The sequence below is a fragment of the Mastacembelus armatus genome, chromosome 15 (assembly GCF_900324485.2).
Source record: "Mastacembelus armatus chromosome 15, fMasArm1.2, whole genome shotgun sequence".
Taxonomy (NCBI): domain Eukaryota; kingdom Metazoa; phylum Chordata; class Actinopteri; order Synbranchiformes; family Mastacembelidae; genus Mastacembelus; species Mastacembelus armatus.
The window spans coordinates 13,669,649-13,692,202 of record NC_046647.1 but is presented as its reverse complement, the minus strand read 5'-3'; the positions used below and the strand labels follow the sequence as shown (position 1 = coordinate 13,692,202).

At 40.1% G+C, this 22,554-nt stretch overlaps 1 protein-coding gene across 1 annotated transcript; it reads right to left on the bottom strand.

Moving 5' to 3' along the window:
- Positions 1-1,045: 1,045 nt before the first annotated feature.
- On the bottom strand, positions 1,046-20,952 carry LOC113132201 (serine protease HTRA1A-like). The gene is made up of 9 exons (XM_026310154.2): positions 20,306-20,952; positions 14,289-14,388; positions 13,365-13,569; positions 4,362-4,556; positions 4,238-4,270; positions 3,998-4,112; positions 3,255-3,312; positions 3,003-3,098; positions 1,046-1,707 (listed from the first exon to the last, which is right to left on the bottom strand). Exons 1-9 carry the CDS (start codon positions 20,763-20,765, stop codon positions 1,539-1,541), a joined length of 1,431 nt encoding a protein of 476 aa, XP_026165939.1. The 5' UTR covers positions 20,766-20,952; the 3' UTR covers positions 1,046-1,538.
- Positions 20,953-22,554: the final 1,602 nt, after the last annotated feature.

The following is a 22,554-nucleotide window of genomic DNA, read 5'->3' as shown; positions in this document are numbered from 1 at the left end:
TAGATGACTGATGGTTTTGAACTCAGGTCTTGGCAGTCTGGTAGTCATGACTTCATTAAGAGGGAAAGTCTACAGCTGAGTCCAGTGCTTTGTATGTATACTGCAATCTCTCCAAATGTTTTTCTGTCTTGGAGTAAATGAGTCAGCCATTATTTCAGTTTATTTTATTTCATTGCCAAATCAAATAAAAACAGAAAAGCTCAACACTGCGGGTAACATTTGCCTGAAATATTTACATCATAGTCAGATGGGTAAATTAAGATGAGAGACTGCAACAATGATATAAAACCATGAGAGGGCAGTAACACTTGCTGTCACATTTCTTTTTTTTTTTTAAAGTCGCACCTATGTCATTTGATCAAGACTGCACATATTGAAAAAAGGGGGCTGGAAAATGAACATCTACTTGTTATTAGAAGCATGGTCTAAAATCTAAAGGTAAAAACTGGGCAGCGACACTGTTGAATGACAAAATGTGTCCCTTTGTCTTTTCGACATTCTTATAAACTGTTGGAGACAGTGCAGCAAAAAAGACCTTTCTTCTGCATCTGCAGTTCTTCTATGGCAGATTTGAAATTTACTGACAGTTTTTGGTCAAAGATCCCCTTCTATATCTTGAAGCAGTTTGAGTTGCATGGCGGTTTCTGCAGTTTCATGAGGACTACTTAATCATCTTTATCCAAAATTTATATGGTAAACAAAACACTCTACCAAAAGATTAAGCACATTCCTCCACAGTCCCACATCTGTGGCCACTGCATCGTGGGTCAGCTCTCTGCTTGGCTCACACTCCTGTCTCTGAGGTCAGCCTGCAAAGCCCCTGGCCCAACAATAACATCACACTACGATCAAGCCCATATGACGCCAATAAAATGAAATTTAAACCAGATCCTGATTGGTGTCAGGTCCCTCTCATGTGCATGAGCACAGGATAAGGAAACTGCACACACAAAGAAAATATTGTCTTAAAATGTGTTTGTCTGGTTTTGTATGTGTATAAAATCAAGTAAATGAGAGATGGAAAAAAATGAGAAAGCAAACATGGTGAGTTTAAAAAATAAAGGTTAACCCTTTATTTTCTTCTTAGTATACATCACAATACCAATAACATAACAAAAACATTCTACAGTACTTAAAAAAATTAGTTTAGAAAACAATTATACAAATTGGGTTTGCACAGAGTCTTTAAAATGCTTAAAATTGCAGTGGAAGTCTTGACTGAGCAAACGTCAACCACAAAACAAGAAAAAGCAGATAAAAACAAAATGCCAATAACCACTTCTTATGTTTGTGACCAAACAGTAGTAGCATTGATCAAAGCATTAATGACTACAAATTGAAAACAAAGTACAGCATTGCTTTTACAGCATCTGTACAGTCATTCCTTTCAAGGCAAAACCAGAATTTTCCTGGATGTGTAGTGCCACTGGCTTTTGGCCATGGGTAGAGAGTGTGTCAGTAAACCCCCTCTCCAGTATGAGGTCCACTGGTGAAAAGTAACACCTAGCTCCAGCTCTCACGGTGTGATTTGTGCAGAGTCAAGGATCAATCTCCATGGGAACAATGGTGAGGATAACATCCTCATTTCCACGGCGCACAACTACTCTCAATGTGTCATCTTTCTTAACGGCAGCACTAACGTCAGTCGCTGATGAGACCCTCTGTTCGTTGATTGAGATGATCACGTCGTGTTCCTTTAGCCCACCTCTGGAGGAAAGAAGACAGAAGAAATGTCTGATCAATATATATCTTCCTAAAAACAGTGAATTTTGTTTATGCTGAATCAATCTCACATCCAACATTACTAATACTTGATTTTTTTAAAAGCATAATATCTGTTTTAATAGACATCTTCAGAAGGAACCTATGAGCTTTCAGCTGACTGAGCCAGAAAATATCTGGAGACAGTCTAACACATAGTTGGCTTTTTTTTTTTTTTTTGTATTTTTTTGGCAATAACAAAAACATACATCACCTCAATAGCTTTATCCTTGATTGAATAAATAAATGATCTAAGCAGGTTTATTTTTATGGCCTACTACAAATGCAATGCTTTAAAAACTACACATTGTGGATTTCTAGTGTTCAAACCTTTACTTTGCTCAGGTCTGTGAACACAATCTGAGCCACCAGTGTGAATCAATGTAACATCTGTTGCGAGAATCTTAATCATGGACTGATAGCACACCATGGTTGAAGTGTTAAGAAAATGAAAACATGTTGGCCAAATAAAACCCATAATGCAAAAAAAATTAACAAACCAGTGAACCTGAAATCACTAGCAGTGATATCAAAAACCAACTCTCAACATAGCTGCCTAATCAGAGCCATATGTAAATGGAGACAACCATACCTGTGCTTTTAACAGCATCTATTAACATGACTGCAGCTCAGTATTCCCCTCATTAAACTCAGATGCTCTAACACCTCCAAGACAGCAAATGAAAGGTTCTCTACAGCAGGGTCAAGCTTTCCAGTGACCATAAACCAACAGAAAACAGAGTGAGATCAAAAGCTTGAAAGTGCAGTCTAGAAAATAACATGGAATAACAGAACCACAGAAATGTTATTACTTAAAAAGGGGTGATTTAAGCAATGAGTAAACTTTGACAAGGCCTTGTAGGGGAGACCACTCTGGAGTGGGCTGGGTGAGCAGGCGCAGGAAAACCACAGTGCAGCTAGTATCCTCCCTGCATGAGGTTTGAAGGAAATAGCTGACCTCAGCGTCTCCTGAGCTCTACTCTGTTGGAGTTGTGGTGCTGGCTGATTGGAGGGGGCTGCAGTTGTGGGAGGAGGGGGACATATTAGAGGGCCAGACACTCCAGGCATACTGGAGTGACCCATGAATTTATGTTTTACTAAGACAGCTCTGTATGAGGGTGTGTGTTTGTTTGTGTTTCTGAGTGCACAGCAGACAGTTAGAGGAGAGAAATAAAATCATACTGTTAAAAACCACAACAGTTTGTTCTTTTGGAGTCATACTGGTAAAATCTCTTCCTTACATTGCAGCTGGTGTCTTTGCAATGACCTCCATAACATAAGCTCCTGAGGTAACATCAGGGAAGTCATGGTGTTGTGTCTTCAGCTCTTTGACCAGCCTTGAAATGGAAAAGGAACAGCAATCAGTAATCAATAACAACAAAACAACAAACATGAATGCTTCATTTTCCTGTTTTCTTAAGCATAGAAAGGGAATCATGTAATACATTTCTATAGATAATATTCCACTGACAATAAACAAGCGTGTAACTTACACTGGAGTGAGAGTCATCATCCTGACACCAATATATTTCTTCTTAGCAGCTGTTCTCCCTAGAGATGGACAAAAACACATTACAAATCCAATAATTTATCCTCTCACCTGCAGCGGACTGGGTTCTTAGTTTTACTGCTTGCGGCTTAAAAAAAAATCAGAAACCCCAAGTTATATTTTTCAGTATGTACACTAAAGAAATATTACTTTGGACCAGACAGTGGATCCCAGATTGTCTCATTTATCTTGCATATGTTTTGCAGCCTGGAAATGTGCACATCTACATATTCCAACCTTTACATGTTTCATCATAAATCTGGAGAGTTACTTCATCATACAGACAAATCAAAACCAGAGGCTACCATGCATAAAACATATGTGTGCACTGTTCCAAAGCACAGTGTGAGGTAAAGGGAGAGAAGATGTAAAGAAAAAGAACAACCTGGCATATACTGGTTATTTTCTACTTTGTACTTAGTTTACAGTGTTATAATCCTATTAGGTAATGCTCAGCACAGATTCATAAAAGACGGAGAAACTATATCTCAAAACAGCATGCAGAGATTAAAAATAACAAGCACAGAAATGGTGTACTGAATTATATGGTCCTTCTTTGAATGGGCACATGGGATCCCCGTCCAACTCTTGCAGCCAATGTTCAAAATTTGCCTCCTACGGTTTGTCTCAGTGACTGAATAAAAGCAATTAAACAAAAACATAAGTTCTGTCGGCAAGACCTCATACCTCTGGACTGCCTGTCGTAGGACTCTGCCAGGAACTGTCGAATTTTATCTGAGGGTATGGCAAAGGAAATGCCGGCTGTCACTTTTAAAGTGTTGATCCCAATCACCTCACCATCCTAAAACAGCAAACGTCAAGTTAATGACTGGTTAAAAAAAAGAAAGGTATTATATGAATTTTAACATTTCATGCAAGTGTAAAAATGTGCTCTATTGTCACAAAATAAAATAAAAAATAGCTTACCAGATTTACCAGAGGCCCTCCAGAGTTGCCATACTATGAACCAAAAAGACACATCAATTATTATTTGTGTTTGCGTTAAAAATCAAAGTGCACATGCAATGATGTTGCATTTTTTTTAACTTACATTAATGATAGCATCAGTTTGAATGTAGTCCATATCAGAGTTGCGCAAGCCCAGCTCTCTCCCCCCTCGCTGAGTTGTACTGACAATTCCTGTAGTAACTGTATTCTGGAGGGAAAACGGGCTGCCAATGGCAACCACAAACTCCCCTGGTCTCAGGTCTGATGAACGTCCCAGCAACAGGACAGGGAGCTTGGTCTGCAAGTGAGAAAGACAGACACACAGCATGTTCATTTCACTGAAGGACAAAGTTATTAAGAAAAAAAATAATTACTCTTAAATCTTTGCATATAAAACTTGTATTCATGTACTGTATGTGTGTAAGTAGGAGCAAATGCATAAAATTAATAAATTGTGAATTAAAGCAACATTAAGAAATGTAAAATACAAACACATATGTCCAAGATCTCATTATTGCATGACAACATAAATGTAGACACACAGTACTGTGTAAAAGTTTTAGGCACTTTAAATGTTTTAGATTCTTATCATGCAACACTGTCAAATGACTGATTGAGCCAAGCCCATTGCTCATGACAACACACTCATAAAGAACCTAGTACAGTTCATGATGAACTATTTTCAGAGACAAGAAGAACCAGAAGTCCTGCAGCAGATGGCCCTGCCCGAGCCCAGATCTGTGCAGTGTGGAGTCAGTCTGGGATCACATGCAGAGACTGAAGACACTGGGACAGCCTGAATGTACAGAACTCCAGCACCTCCAAGGTGCTGCAAAGTACCAGGAGAAACTGCGTGCAGGTCAAACCAGAGAACTTCTGCTACAGTGTTTTACAGTTTGTCTACAGCATCAAATTCAACGCAAAGGAATTTAATGAAGATAAATGCAGAGTTGGAGTAACAGGAATGATGAGAACCCCTATGGAAAATGAAACAAGGGGAGGCGGAGAGGCATGGGAAATAAGACTAGACAGACATGCAGGGCAGGAAGGTATTTATAGATGCATGACAGGAAGAGAAGTGTTTGAGGTGTGGTCCTGCTCCTGAACTTCAGATAAAATGATCTCCATTCAAAGGTTTTCACAGAGTCAGAATGTAAAATCAATACTGGGGGGTTGTTCCAAAGAGATGCTGTGTGTGTGTTAGTGGAAAGCCCCTCCGCTGGCTGCTTATTTAACCTTGCAACAGACAAGCTATCTGAATCCCTGCAAGAGCTTACTTGCTCTTTTAATGGAGGGTTAAGCACAATAAAATCAGATGGGGAAAGAACTGGCTTATTATACTGTCTAAAAACTCAGTGTATGTGAGAGAAACATTGCTAATCTGTTTCATAGATAATTTATGAAGTAGTAATCTTTTTTGTTTTGTATTTATATTTGTATTTTCAACTAATGAGTAGATCCAGAAAAGAAAACCACAAACTCACCGTTGCTTTCATTGCAATTACTCAACAAAGTTTTATGGACTTCTCATAATGGTGTGTTTGTTATAAGGGGACACCAGGAAAACCAGCAAACTTCTGAAAACAACCCAATTGATATGGCAACGGTTTTCCACTGTAGGAAGAAATGACATTGGTGCCAAACGACTCAAAATGCTAATAATAAAGATGAAACGCTTATTTGTTGGACTGACAGTGTAGCTAGTTCAGCTGACAAATCACTCCTGATGGCGAATGTGTGCCAAACAGACAGCTGATGGTGGGAAACTCACTGATATATAGTAAGTAATGACTACCTTAAGCTCTGGGTAGGCCTGTTACCCAGGCCAGTGAAAACCAAGCTACTGAGAGCTTGCCTCTGCAGACAAACAAAGAAAAGATATATATTTACCCATCCAAAGTAAAGTTTCACTCTCTGAATTTAATCAGCTCTACCAGGCAGGCTGCAGTCAAAGCCCATGGATTCCAACATTATGTTGAGATCCAACACCCTGATGGCAGACGAGGACTATCTTAGAAAAAAAAGGACCTGTCCCAAGTGCTCCTCCTGTATATCTACTTTGTTTACTTGGGGTTATAAATAGGAGCTAGAGGAGGCTGCAAGGTAAGTGAAAACAACTACACAGGCTGTACACGCAGACAAAAAGGATCTATATGCAAACAGTCACAGCCGGTAAAGTCACATATTACTCTCATTCTTAAAATATAAAACATTTCTTCCCATGAATACAGTTTTTGCTTAATGTTTATTGATGTCTGCAGATGTAAATAAATAAGTAGCAGACGACTGAGTTCTAAACAAATGGAACTAAAAACAGAAAATAGGACTGATGGAAACATGCATTCAAAGACAGGCAAAACCAATCAAATGCACTGCCAACACAAATGTCTCAGGCTGTGTGACACCTGTGGGGGATCAGTGCGGCAATGTTAAAAGCAAGTGAACATGTAAACCAGGAACAACATGCACAAACACACGAAACAAACACCTGACACAGCAGTAGCAGTTGATCACCCCCACTCTCCTTCATACTGTGAGATAAGAGTCTAACCAAATGGAGAGGAAGCCAAAGAAACATATACACAGCTGAGAGAGAGAGGACGAGAGAGTCACTGCCAAGACATTCAGGACTTGGCCACTGCCAGTCACCATGATTACGATAACAGTTAGTGATACTGGTGGTGTCATGGTGACTGTTGCTATCAGGTGAAAACCTTGCGTCTCCAAAATGTCAACTTTGACTGCTCTTAATTCCAATGAGTTCTGAAAGAGTTCAGTGAATGCGGGCGATGCAGAGGTTTTGCTGCTTATAGAGATCTCTTCACATCTCACACACACCCACACAAAATCACAATGCATTCAGAAAAAAATGTACAGAGTGCAAAATGCATCAGTTCACTGACAACCAAACAGCACCCAGATGGGAAGGCAGAACAAACAGTGAACATGCAGACCGTCCAACTTTGTGAAAGGACCCGAGGTTACATATCACTTACTAATCGTGACTAGTCAGCAATCTGGAATGACTTGTGGAAAATCATTTTGCCATGTGAGTCCGGTTCTCCTGACCACCCAAGTGACTCACCCTGCTATTTCAGATGAAGGTTACGACGCACTTGTACTTAAACCAAAGACAGTATAGCTGACCTTAAAGGAAGGAGGCAAGGTGAAAGAGGGGCACAGCTAACACCACAAACCACAGGAAGCAAGTCTGGGAATATGAAACGAATGAGTCAAGCACAGTTTTGTTTGATAGTACACTGATGCATTCAACCCACTTGGGAAGAAATGAGTTTATGACCAGAAATATTTGAGAGAACAATTTTCAACAATTTGAGAGAATCTCAGAAAAATACACCATAAGTGCTGCAAACGTCTGACAGGAGGATAGCATCATATCTAAAAACGAAAGCTTTTTGTTTTGTTTGGCAGGAGACCATCTCGATGCCTCAATATGATTCTGTGGATTTCGCTCTCCCATGTCAGAAAAAAGCAAGTTATCCAAATTCTTTGGATAAGAGGACAGAAGGGGGGCACTAAAATGTTTTAGAAGTAGTTTAAAGAAGAGGCACATGCTGAGAAAAACTCCCCTCTTTTCTTATCTTCTGGTGCTAAAATGAGTTTTGATTCAGCCTCCTGCACAGATGCATTTTATCACAGGTGACGTGGAGACAAAGGCAAAGCGACAGACAGATAAGCTGACAGAGAGATGCAGCGTTGATACTAAGAGCTGCCATTATTTAGCCTTGGTCTTTTTGAAGATAATTTCAACACAGTTACAAAAGCTACCATGTAAGTGACCAATGACCAATTCCTTGCACTGTATGTAACGGGAACATGTTCAAATCACACCAAACCATATCCTAATGGCTGTATGCAAACCACCATGGTTTCCATATGTTGTTAGGAATGCTTTTAGTCTGTATAAGAGCAAACATATGTCTGTGAGCTCTGTGCCTATGTTCTATTCCATGTAGGTTTGCATGTGAGCTCAAAGGACTTGAGGGCGTCTCAACTCGGGCTAGACACCACAAAACTTTGAACTGCACAAATCACAATGATGAGAGGAGATGAGGTCTTATTATGTCATTATTTGCTTCAGGAAGAATTCCTACAGTAGGCTATATGTGCTTCATTTCTCTGTAGCCTACAGTATTAGGCCATACTTTAAATGGGATAAGAAAATAGATAAATGTTCCACTGTAGTGGCACGAGTAAAACCTATGATAATACTAATTCCTATAGGTTTATATATCGCTACTGTGGTCACTCTGCTGTCTAGACTATTCTTTATAGGGCTGGGAGATCACAGTGGAATTTCCCAAAGCAACTCAGATGGTCCCTGGGTCCTCGTTTAAGAACCAGGGGGTTAAGACCCTGCCTGTCCGTGGTTCACTTTCCTAAAGCCTATCTTAGTAAGTAAATAATAAAAGACATCACTGGCTAAGTGCTGCTTCACTCAAATGAAAAACATATTTTCTCATTAACCTCTCGTGGTATCTAGAAGGTTTTAGTTAATTTGCTCAGGTTTTCAGACATCCACATCTGAAAATACATTTTTAATCACGGTTCAAAGCAACAGCTTTTCCAGTTTCAGTGGAGGATCAGAAACCTGGCCAAAGAAAACAAAAAGTTTGCATGACTATGTTCCACTAGGGATAAATTTGAAAATGTGTTTTATCCTTTTTGAGTGAACTAACCTCTAAACAATACAGTATGTGCTCTAAAGCCCCTTTAAAACAGAGTTACGTTGGTGGATGATTTGAAACTTTCTATCAAGCTTCATACGCATTTGAGGTGACGTCAAACAATTGGAAAACAATTGCATAGCCAGAACGTAGGTCAACACAAAGTGTATCAAGACCCAGAAGGGCAAAAGAGTGTGTGTATTTTCCTTGACTCCCACCCAACTCCATCCTTAAGCATGGGAGCCATTTTGGTTACAGAAAAAGGGATGGAAGGAGAGAGGATGGGTCGGGAAGACAGGAGGATGTGATTCATTTCCTCTTAAGGGCAGCATGCAGTGCATTTCCACTGGCAACAGAGTGTGTCATCCACATCCCCCAGTAGGAGCAAGTGAGGCATCTTAAACCCATCTGAGTTCGCATACCAATACTGATCAGAATAATTGACTCCAAGTTTGCTTTTGTCAGTACTGTTCCTGTAGGGAAACACAGACCTTTCTTACTTTCCATGTAAACATTTAACCAGTGTTACTGATCAGGGACACATGGCGACATGGAGGCAAATTCCCTCTCTTTCCTTTTTACACACAAACACAAACACACACACACACACACACACACACACACACACACACACACATATTCCAATAATAGAACAGTCCAAACCAGCACGAGGAAAATTTCCCAGAGAGGATGATGTGAGAGTCATAATAGTAGGTGATGGGTAATTCAGAGATACACAGTGCCATTGTTTTAGGAGACCATGTGGGACACATGAGACCAGTTTTCTTTGCCATGCTACAACACTTATAAAGCTGCTTTTGGCATGAGGGTTTAATTAATGCCTCCTTTATTGGAGTTGTGGGGCAAATGCAAAATTAAATCAACATAAAACTATTTTAACAGTTACTTTTGTGAAAAACACACATAGGCAAACAAAACAAAGGTTGGATTTTTGACTTGTTCTTACAAAAAAAAAAAAGAATTTGTGTATAAGGACTAGTCTGAATGTATGCTCTATCTCAGGTTTAGCTGCAGTTTCTGGTATGTTTACAAGCAGGACAGAACCACCGGTGTTAGCAAACTTCCCAGTGGATCTTCCAGTACTACACAATACACACAAAAAAGGTATTTTTTGGCTTGAAGAAATCAAGCCAGAAGTTTTACAAATCTCCTTTTATAATGAGAGTCTATGGGGAAAATATTTTTTGGGCCACAGAGGATCTTTTTGCTGCAGTACTGTGGTTGGCCATGGTTACAAATTGGCAGCTAGGCTGAGAAAATCCAAGGCTTGAGAAATCTGCTGAGTTATGGTTATGAAGCTATGAAACTTCCACAGTCATGGTTCGGGGGGGGGGGGTTAGTCAATAGTTTACCATAATCATTTCACTGAAATAATTTTTGAGCTGCAGTGTAAACAAAGCCAAATATGGATGCACGACTACTTAATTCCTGTGCTAAAATCAAAAATCATCTGGAATGATATGGAAAATATCCTGCACTGTACATTTAAGTGTAGCGAAGTCATTCCAACACAGTCCAAGTCAGTGGGGGTCAACATATGTCAGTATGATTGAATGAATGTCTTTCCAAGTCAGACTGAGTCCTTCCAGGTATACTAAATGAAGCATCCAGTTCATCGTAAGCTTTTCCAAGTGAATGCAACCAAGTCCAAATTCAGGCTGAGCTAATGAATGTAAGCAGAGACCTTTTAAAACTTAAAGCTCAATGAGATCTATCCTTATTGTGCAATTGCCACATCACATAATGCACTCATGAGCCTATTAGCTCACATCGTCCTCCAAACATATGGATCCATTTTCTAAGCCTTGACCACATCGCTCCCCCTTTTCTCTCTCTCCTGCTGTCTTTTCCTTCCATACACTCTCCACAGGAACAAGTGAGTACAGCACTTTCCCCCTTCCCTTCTGAGGTTCCAGCTGCTGCACACAGAGTAATGTATTCCCCAGTGCTGAGGGATAGACCACAGCCCCAGGAAGGGACTGGGCATTGCTACCAATAAACTCCAATTTCACATAGAAAAGGAAAGAGAAAGAAGAGAGAAGCAAGTGATTAAGAAACTTCTTAAACATCCCCACTCATAAACTGGTGCAATTGTTTATTGATTGTCTGAGGCTGCTTCTGAAATGCTGACTCTGGCAGCAGGCAGCTTTTATTTAATAATGACATTGCAATAAGGAATAGAATAAGGAGCAGATAAACACAGACAGAAGACAAGGATTGATGCAAATGAGCATGGAAGATAAAAGAGGTGCACTCAGTACCAGTCTGGATGTGAATTTATAAACACATGGTAATTTTGCTTCAAAATAGCCAACTTTTTGTGTGTGGACATGCAACTTTTAAACTAAAATTCTAATCTGATATCCTTCTTGAGCTAAAGTTGAAATTAGTTTCACATTCAAAGTTTCTGTGCACTTTTAAATTAAGAAGATCTTTACTCTAAAATGTTCACTACTCTATGGAGCCATACTGCATCATATTCATGGCCAGCATTCAGAGACTTCAGAGACAACTGACTTTTAATGTGCTTATGAAGACTTGTATTTTGACTTGAACTACAAAGATCTACATTTTCTTTAAGATTTGCTTTTGACAACGGTCCATTATCTATAGCTTAAATAAATTATCGTTGGATAAAAGAATAACATCTCAAAGCTGAAAGCCTGTTATTACTTGTTAGATACTGAACTAAAATACTTTCAAGCAACAAGTTTGGATGACTATATTTACCCCTTTAAATGTAATCCAAAATGACAACTTTGCTCACCCTACTGCCCTCTCATTAAAACTCTGTCATCCTCTAATTTCCCCATGTATTAAAACTCTCACTACCTCCTCCACACACACACACACACACACAGACACACAGACACACATAGACACACAGAAACACACCTCTCATCAGCTGAAATACCATTTAAATTAAAATCATATGGTGTTTCCAAAGTGCCCACAGGTTATCTGGAACTCCATCACTGACTCGTGGCCTGAATAACCTGATGAGATGTCACACAATGACTTATATTCACTTATCAAAACAAAGTCTGCTCATAATGTTGAATGTGTTCTCTAGCAGTATGACACCATGGATACATTTGGTGTCATTTCATTACATATAACTTGCTTTATTACAATAATTTGTTTGCCAACTAGATAAGTCATCTAGAGGAATGCTAGAAATGCATTTTAAATGACAAGCTGCAAAATTATTTCTGCAGGCATTATAGAAAAAATACCTTTGCAAGTTGACCAGATGACCATGGGATATTTTTTATGCTTTTACAACATGGAGTAATAGTCATTTCTGAATCTGCAGCAACAGAGTGTACATACTGAACATGTGGTGCAAACAAACTCGGAAACCCCTCTGAATGCAGACCAATCTGCCATTAACAGATGGAGCAGATTTCATGAACGGATGAACAAAAACAAAGTGTCTGTCACGTCTCTTTTCTGCACCGTTCACTCACGTGGTCAAACAAAACCTGAATGTTTTGTAATACACCTGGCGTTACTATCATGACCATGTCTTCAGCTGTGTCACCCAGCTCCATAATGTACTCTGCTCTGCTATGACTGCCATGAAAAAAGTTCTGGCTTTCTGCCACACATTCTTTCATATAACACAGATCTCTCAGTAGACACGCAATATAAACACAGACAGTCAGTGATGTGGTGAAATTAAGAGCGTAAAAACACATGCACTATGTCATGCACAGCAAAGTGTGGAAAGGTATTTACTATACTTTTCCTTTAATTATCAGCACTTGCTTTAAACTGGTCATATCCATTTGGTGTTAAGTGATTTTCTGTGTAAGTTGCTCATGAGTAGAACAGTGTAATATCTGTCTGCTGAACACCACCATTCCTACCATTACTTCACTTGCATTCTGAATAATCTCCTAGACAGAATACTTCCATGGCAGACTAATTTTTCAAATTTCCCCACAGCTTGATGGGAGAACTGTAAAACACTGAATTAATGTTTTGATCTTTTTGCACTGGCTGACAGTGCAGAAAACTTTGCGATGAAAAAGAAAAAGTTTAGTTGGAAGCCTGACTCTGTGATCATAAGCCATTCACATCTCAGAGAGCTGGTTTCTAAAGAAATAGTTCACATTTTTCTAAATACTCTTCCCATATAAGTGCCACTTCACTGTCTGTATGCTAACTATGGAGCTTGAGCAAGGAGGCAATTAGCTTTATTTAGCATAAAAACTAGAAAAAGGGGGAAAAAAAAAAGGTAGCATGGGTCTGACTCATTTATTTAGTCTGTGCACAAAAAAATATAAAACTGGCCAGTTGCATGCTTATTTCTTGGTGACAAATGGCTGGTTGAAATGACTCCCATGATCCTCTGCATACAGACATGTCAGTGGTAGAGCTCTTTTACTGACCGGAGTGTCAATCTTGATGAGGGCGATGTCCGATTTCTCGTCCACATCTTTGATTTTGGCGTCATAGGAGGCGCCACTCTTCAGCTCCACTTTCACCCGGTGCTTATTGGCAACTACGTGGGCATTGGTCACAATCTGGCCATCTTCTGACACAACAAAGCCAGAACCACTGGCCACTGCCACCTCCCGTTTGGAATAGGTCATCCTGTGTGGGCAAAGAAAGGTTGGTGGGAAGGAGGAGAAGGTAATTAGAGTGCTGGTATTCACTCTTTTAACAGCTCTCTACTTCTAGAAAAATAAACTGAGAAGACGTCAAAACTAATGCATGATGTAACAGCAGTGCAAGAAAGCTGAAGGCAAACAAAGTTTAGAGTGTGAGTGTCTGCACAGGTTTTGTGAACAGAATGTAAATACAGAAAGTACAGGCATGTACCGTAAGTATTGAAATGTGAGCCGAAGAGATTAAGTATATGTAAAAAACAATACGGGGGTGAACAGACACTGCAGCACTAATAGACAGCACAACATCAATGAAAAACCACTTTGAAGTCAAACTGAGGCAGCAACAGTGGAGGAGAGAAGAAACAGGAAGATAAGAGACAGATTTGAGTCAAGGAAAGATGGAAGAGGGTCAGACAGAAAGGTGGAAATCAGAGCATTGCAGATCTTCGCCACTTCACAAACCATGACCATGACAGACATAACTGAGTTTCCTCAGATGAAGAATCGAGGCGTCGGAGAAGAAGGGAAGCGGAGATAAAAGAGCATAAAAGCTTGTGAAAATGAAAAGAAGAATGAAGTGTAGAGTTAGGTGGTCTTATTAAATACACTAAATATACAGGTGCGCTGTAAATTCTAGTGTGTTGCCCCCAACCCCACACACGGACACAAATGCACACACACACACGTGTGCACTGCTCTTACTTGCGGTAAAGTTCAATATGAACCACAGATGGAGCAATTTTCTCCACCACATCAGCGATGAAGTTGTATTTGTGTCTTGGGCTGTCTGGGTTATCCTGAGCTGGAAACACACACACACACACACACACACACACACACACACACACACACACACACACACACACACACACACAGAACATCAGACAAGCAAGAACAAACAAATGATGCACTGAAATACTGCATGATGTAAGTGGTGTGTGAGAACAGAAACCTACCAAATAAAACTGCCCTTTATCATAACACATAGAGAAAATAACAGATGACAGTTCCTCTGCGGTTAAGACTGTCTAGGTCAGGTCTGACACACAAACACACACTCATTTACAAACACTTCACCGTGGCCATAAAACCTCCTATATAAATACATTACCTTCACATTTAACCTTTTCCTAACCCATGATTTTAGATACACACCGATTTTGTCCTCACAAGTATAAAACCACTCTCGCACAGTGTATGACACGGTATGTATAAAGACTGCCAGATTCCCTGAATCACCCATCCCACCATCTATCCAGCATTGGGCAAGTCAGGAAATGTTGAGTGATTTACCTGGTAATTAGGTCCTACCCAAAAGACAGTTTAACCAAAGGAATGAATCAAGACTCCCCTTCCATTCAGAACCCTTATTTTGCCACGTACCTCAAACTGTTTTGTCCTACCAGGACCATTTTCAGTCATCACATTCTCCTAGTGGACAGAATTTGCCTACCCATAAGCCCTGGGATATTGCTGATTGCAGTGAAGGGTTTCCACTTGAGGTGCAGTTATGCTAACAGAGGCATGGAATGAGTGAGCCATCTTGCCATTAAATTATATAGGATGAAACCATTTTAATCACAGGGAAAACAATCTATCCATCCATCTATCTATCTATCTATCTATCTATCTATCTAATGATAGACAGATTTGGTATAGTGTACTTAGGGACAGTGTTAAATAATTATTTGTTAAATAAGACTAAACAGAAAGTACAGCTGAGACTGATGTGACTGATCAGTTTTGCATACACTGGACAAATTGAAATTTTGAACTGATGAGGTGGGCAATCCAGTCAGTCACATGACCTCTAAAGTCTATAATATATATTCTCTGGGCACCACGAATGTCTGCATAAATTTTTATGCACCATATGGTCAATTTAATAGATATTTCCCAGGGAAACCCAACACTTGGAAATGCTGAGGGAGCCAAAGAAATAGTGAGTGATCACCAAAGATAATAGGTCTCATCATATACAAAATTTTATTGAAACAAGGGACTAAGTGACCAACATTCCCATGCTTCATAAACAAATGAAAACCGCTTTCTTCCAAACAATCAAAAGTATTTTTCTTATTGACCTTTATAACTACAGATCCAATATTGAATTTGATTAAATGGCACACTAGTTTCTTACCATAATAAGAGGAAAGTAATGGAAAGTCATTTTCCCTGTGCTATAGCTTCACACCCAGAGGGGTGTCTGGTCAGCTCTGATAGGATGGCAGTTAGAGAGCAGGCACAGTGTTCAGAACCTGTGCTGTTTCTGGAGCAGTCATACTGGCTCTCAGTCTCCTCCACCTCACCGTGTTATGATGAGTGCTGTCTCCTCACACACACACTGAAATTTAGTACCAGAGACACACTGCTACCTCGACAAAGAAAATGTGATGATATAAGCAAACTTATAAGCCCACCAGAAACAAATGGAGATGATAAAATCATAAATTAAACATTGTGCACAACTCTGCAATAAATAATTTGTTGCTTGTTTAATATATACAATTTAATATATACTATATAATACTATAGTGTATATACACATTATTTTACTGCTTAGAAAGCAGGAAAGCTTTCTGTCTAATGTGTCTAATCCACATAATGCTTTTGTAGCATTTTTTTACTACAGAACTGTTGCCAGAAGAGAACTCAAGAAGGCCTGTAGGTGCAGGCATCGCCATATAGAAACAGATGAAACAGATAACTGGCAACAACCGTATGTGGAACATGTATATATTTATACGAGGGCAGGAAATAGGGAGATACTGTATCTCACATAATGTAGACAGTGACTCAGGGCAGCAGAAACACAACACTGACATATCATTTACCTTTTTAAGTCAACATGTCAGCAAACAATTGCTTGTTTACACATAAAACTGTTATGGAGCAACATTTATGGAGTTGTGCCTCTGGCCACGTTATGAAAGTCCAATATTACATTCAGCAGCTTTCAGTGTGTTTATAAAGCCTGTTCTCTGAAAACAGCTGCCTGGTGAGGCTAAAAATAATGCTATCTTTGAACCAAAGCAGTACATTTACAGAACAGGCAGATAAACAATGAGCTGAGGTGAGCTGCTGATTCATTATTTGGAAATCCCAAATAGCTCCTGATCCGAAGTAACCTCTAGGCTTTGTAGATGTGAGAAAAGTGGCTTCTAGTTAGTTGTTCATTGTTAGTTAATAGCCTGTTACTCTAATATTAACCCTAATCCTAAATGCCTATAATCAGCCTTGATCAGACCTGAAACTAAAACTTATTCTAACCCAAAACTTTGAACACATAAACACACACACATACAGTCTAAGCCTCCCTTTTCTCATCACCCCATTTATTCATTACCCCATTCTCTCTCCACACATTGACCTTCACCCCAAGGGTCCCCACTCAAAATCTCAGATTCTTTTCTTTTTGAATTTTCCCATACTTACTACCCGCTGTTTTATTGGTGCCTGCAGGCGGAAGCAGCTTTTCTTATCCTCTGGACTGGAGATAAATATGTGGATACTGTAAGGTCTGCTGCTGCTCTTCATGCAACAACACACATAGTTTATCTGCTGTTGGCCAAACTGAGGCTCACCAGGGTCATGAATTGAAAGTAGATTTTTCTGAGTCTTCTATGGTGGTAGGGTGATAGGGTTCATTCTCAAACAACGGTGGTATATAATTTAAAAAAGGTAAATGATCTACTTGTTCTGCTGTTTCTGTTCTGATTTTAATTGGCTTTAAAGTGGAAACTAAGCTACTGAAGCTTAAACAGAGCATTAAGAGTCAGGGCAAGCACAATCATTTACTTATGAGTGTGCTATTATTAAAGGAAATTCCACTAGGTCCCTGATTTTGGCTTAATTCACATCTTTAATGACTTGACAGAATGCAGGGGCCCAAAAACATACAATCATGACTCATTTATTTTAATGAGGCTCTGCTTTTCCACAGTTAGGAAGATATACTTTTGAGCTTTCCACTGTTTACAATATCACAATGACACTGTGGCAACATTTTGAGGTGACCCACTGGGCAACTGAGAGAGAAGGTCTAACTAACCACATTTTCACATTTTTCCATTTCTAATTTTGTCTCAATTTGTTTTAATGCAATTGAGAACATTATTTTTCTGTTATGGATTTCATCCCAGAGTGGCTGCCCATAACACAACCAGAAAAAAACACACACACACACACACACACACACATATGCAGGCAAATAAGTTGGAGACAGTTATATCAGCATACCATGAAACCACTTCACATTTTGTTAGTAGAAAACTATGTATGGGGATCAAACACACAGGCAGCCACCAACCTATAATTGCACGTTCCAATCCTTAGAGTTTAAAATACAATATCCATTTGATTTAAACTACTTAATATAAGCTATAAATTTTTAAACCTTAAGTCTTAACACTGAATTTAGTGCCAAAGCTCAGTGCAACATTTTGTAATATTTATCATGGCCTGGTGAGCAGAAGGCATACAGGGCCTGTCAAGTCACATATTGTTTTTATGTTGAAGTCAGCATTATATGAGTTACACAAGTTTTCAGGAGGAATGGATGTCTATGGAGGAGGCTTCAGGAAAAAGAGAATGCAAAATGAGAAATAAAGACGTGCACAGGAAAATTACAGGCATCACAGACAGGAAGCAAAACAGACAGACAGACAGACAGACAGGCAGACAGGCAGGCAGACGTGCAGAAACTGGAGGAAAGACAGACAGAGCAACATGCACAAAAAATGTTTTATGTAATATTATGAGCGGTTGGGACGCGTCTGGGAAGAATGTGCACATTCAGCACATGCCACTAGCTGGAGTCATGAAGTGCATTCTGCAAAACCAACTAGCAGTGCAATAAAGACCAGTGCAGTCTTGGTTCAATTTTGGCCTTAGTATTCATCAGTCTCTCTGCTGTCACTATTACCTCAAGGTCAGAGCAATAGCTGACCTAACTTTTCTTGCCAACCGTCATTTTCGTTCAGAGATGAAATGACATCATACATGCTACATGTACTTGTGTGTGTTGGGGCCAAGTTGAAGGGTCTCACTGGGGATTGAGTTTCTTTTCCATGTCAGCTTCTGCAATTCAAACTGTACAGCCTTGATTACAGCCTATGCTAAGGTTATTCACCAAGAACTTGGACAGAGACACATCTGAGGTACAGAATGAAATGTGACTCGTTTTATTGCAGCTATGGAAATTTTCACTGGGTGCCTTGAAAATCAATAGCACTCACCACAGTCTTGCTTTCTTTCAGACATGGTTAGATGTTGGCAGTGACTTTACCATTTATATTGCTTACATGAGTGATAAAAAAAAAAAAAAAAAAAAAAAAAATGTGGCGATAGAATCTGCCCCAGAATCGTACCCACACGAGTTTCTGATGTACATGCAAACCTTTTCCAAAAATATGGGTTGCTAATTTTGCGTTTTCCTCTGTGTCTCTTGCCTGTTTTAAAATTCAACAGAGGATGAATTATGGCCCTGAATCAGTGCCAGGCATTCCTTCATGGAACTGTTAAGCCTGATTTATGAGTGACAACAGAAACACAAGAGAGGGAGAGAGACACTGAAGGAGAAAAAGAGGAAGAGGAAGGAGTTGGGAGGTTGAGTTGGGGGTTCGGGTTAGAGGCCAATGGGTTTCCGGGTCTTGAAGTAAGATATAGGTCCATGAGGCAACAGGTGTTGGAGCTCTTCATGCAGAGATGTGTACACGTGGTGGTGACATCCGATTGACATATGTAAAACACATACACACACAGCAAAACTGGAGAACTCTACAATGTCTTTACCACCTGTGACCTCACAAATGCGTGTGTCCGAATCTGACCGTTTTCTGATTTATCGCACACATATAACATTACTGATGATGAATGAGTCCCCAATAAAACTACAGAATGTGCACACTCAGTCAGGCAGCAGAAGGGAAGAATGATGTCTGCTTATTATTGAGCTCCACTGATTAGGGTGAAATACTTTTCGCACGACAGTCTGATAAAGCACAGATCTATACTGAAACACTCACACCAATTATTACACATTTATCACTTCAGCACTGTTTAATAAAGGACTTTATCATACTTATCAGGCTTTGAAAAATTCTTTTCTGTTCAGCTAATGTTCAGCAGGCTGCCCTGCTCTGAGCTGTATGAAAACAATTGAAGGGATTAAAGCCATGTGACTGGTGGTTATACATGCCACAGATCATCAAAAGGGTTGCAGCAAGCTTTACATCAGGGGAGAGCTCATGACTTGACTTCACTGGACCGAGCAAAAGTAAAAACAGTTCTCTGAAAGAGGCTGCAGGAACAAGAGGGAAGCACACGAGCAGCCTCTCTTGTTAACCCAGACACTGGGGGAGTGTGTGCTGCTGAATGCAGCTTTAAGTTGGAACATCTGTGTGAAGTTCAGGCCACAAACGCCCAGAACAATCTGAGGGGTCATGTTCAAGAGCATGTTGTAAAGAATGAAGGTAAAGCCAACAGGGAAAAGACCTTTTCAGACCTCCAGTGACTGACATAGAGATTTGAAGAAAAAGCACAGTCATTTAGTTTCACAATAGATGGTTTGGAAAGAACTCCAAATACAGAACAGTGGATTTATATATAACTCCTGTAGTCAGTTAATAATCTAACTCCCAACTATTTCTTATCAACATCTCACTGTTTTGGGGCTCACGCTGGTCCTGTGTTCCTCATTCAAACAACCTGAGCGTTACCTTTCCCGCAGGCTCCCCGCTGAATGAAAAGAACAGGTGGCTGCTGCAGCTTCTGCGCCCTGCGGCTGACCCTCTTCAGCTCGCAAATGTTGCGGTAGGACACCCCATCGCTGCCACACACCGGCTCGGCGTCTTTGCACACGCAAATCCCACTCTTGCTTCTCCTCCTCACCGTCACAGTGTATGCCACCCCACCGGAGACCGAGCACTCCATTCCCTCTCCGCACATCGGGTCCCCGAGCTTCCCGCTGCCGCCACATGCTTCCCCTTCGCCGGACGCGCACACCAGGCAGCACTGGCAGGCGTCGAGGGTTTGTCCCGCCTGACAGTCCGCTGGCAGCCGAGGACACATCGACTTATCACACCGAGCAGGACATCCGACCACATACCGGCTGGAAATTTGCGCTTTTGCTGGCGAGGACGCAAAGGCTATGACCACGCACAAGACTGCCCAAAACATGATTCAAAGTAAAAAAAAAAAAAAAGCAGGTTTGAAAAAGTTAAATAGAGATTTAAGAGCTGCAAAAGTTTGCTCTGCGTGAAGTGTTATGGGATGGCAGAGCTCAGTTGTGCTGAGGGGGAGTCACTTCAGCTGCAGAGGAATTTAACTGAAACTCCACTGCGCAACCAATTACACGACTTCACGTTTTCGCTGGCACCGCATCATAGAATCAACTCACTTTCTAGACAACCACAACAAGCCAGCTGATTGGTGCGTTAACGTGACGTAGGCCGCCGAACAGCGACGTCCAGAAGAGTGATGATAAACAAGAGGTGAGCGCAGAAAATAAACATGGGTGTGTTTGTGTGTGTTTATTTAGCTGTGATGCAATACTTTAGTATCCATGTTCAAGTGGCAGCATTGCAGCAAAAGTAACCAGGTTGTTTGTAAATTCTCTAAATTGTGTTGTTTCCCGTAAAAAGGAGCTTGAGGAGGTCAAACAGGTGAAAGTCCACAAGCCTCAGCGCCTGTAGACAAACACTGAAACACCTCAGGGCATTTTGTTTGCTTTTGTCTGGCACTGAGCCCAACAGCAAACAAATAAAAGCAGAAAATTAAAAACCATGTTGTGGAAGTAACTCTTTCAGCCCAGATGTTTTATATGCAGCTCAACACTCCACACATCCTGCAGGCATGTTTCCTGCATCTTTTTTTATTTTTATTTTTTTACTACACCCTTTATGAATTAGTCACTTCTGGCAGCAACACAAGCCATATGGCTAATTAGGAACATCAGTGGTGGTAAAAAGTTGGGTGGATTGTGACATTTGTGGAGTTAATGTGGCACTTCTATGTAGCTTTTATAACCAGCCAAATTTGCTCTAATTAAAAACATTATTTATCCATTTATTATGATCTAATCTCAGCTCTGTGGGTTATAAACCCCCAGCTTGCAGGAATATGAACAACATCTAATAATGACAACAAATATCTCCCATGTTAAAGTGCCTGTCAAAGAATAATCAAAATATTTGTTTCAATGACCATTTGTGGCACATAAAGGATTTTCTTGATCACATTTCAAGGGACTGAGTTTAACAAACACATTTAACACATCTGTTAGGTTTAGATGTGTGTGGTGAGTTGTAAGAGTCCACTAACCACTGAGGTAATGAATAGTAATGAATAATAATAATACTTTTATTTATAAGGCGCTTTAAGAACAGCAAGAGCTGACACAAAGTGCCGTACACTAAAACAAACAGAAAAACAAATATACATAAAACAAGAATAAATAAAAACAAAATCAGCTGTCGAATCAATGTCGTTAAACACCTCAACACAGTCTAATTGATTAAGAGCACAGGGTTGTTTCAATGAGCCTTGGTTTAAATGTGGTGGCTGGATGAACAGGAGCACTTCTCTGAACTGCTGCTTAGCAATGACTGAACTTGAAGGATGAGGCTCCCCGTGGTGTGCTGGAGGTCTGGGTAACACAAGACTCTGTATCCGAGAGGCAATTAGAGAAGGGGCATAAAAATATGGAAGGCAGTCATATGATTTCAAAGACTGGACTGTCCTGTACAGTGCGGGCCTCTAAGAGTGTACAATCCAGACTTGTAACCTGGAATTTAAGGGTACCTGTTTTGCGTTAAATGAGAAAGTTAAATTTAGAGCCAATTAATTTGAGCACCATGTCATATCAATACAAAGCAACCCATGCTGTTGACTGACAAAAACTCATACAGCAGTGGTAAAACCTTTCAAAATCAGCAGAGCCATTAAGTGGCAACATATAGGCAAGAAA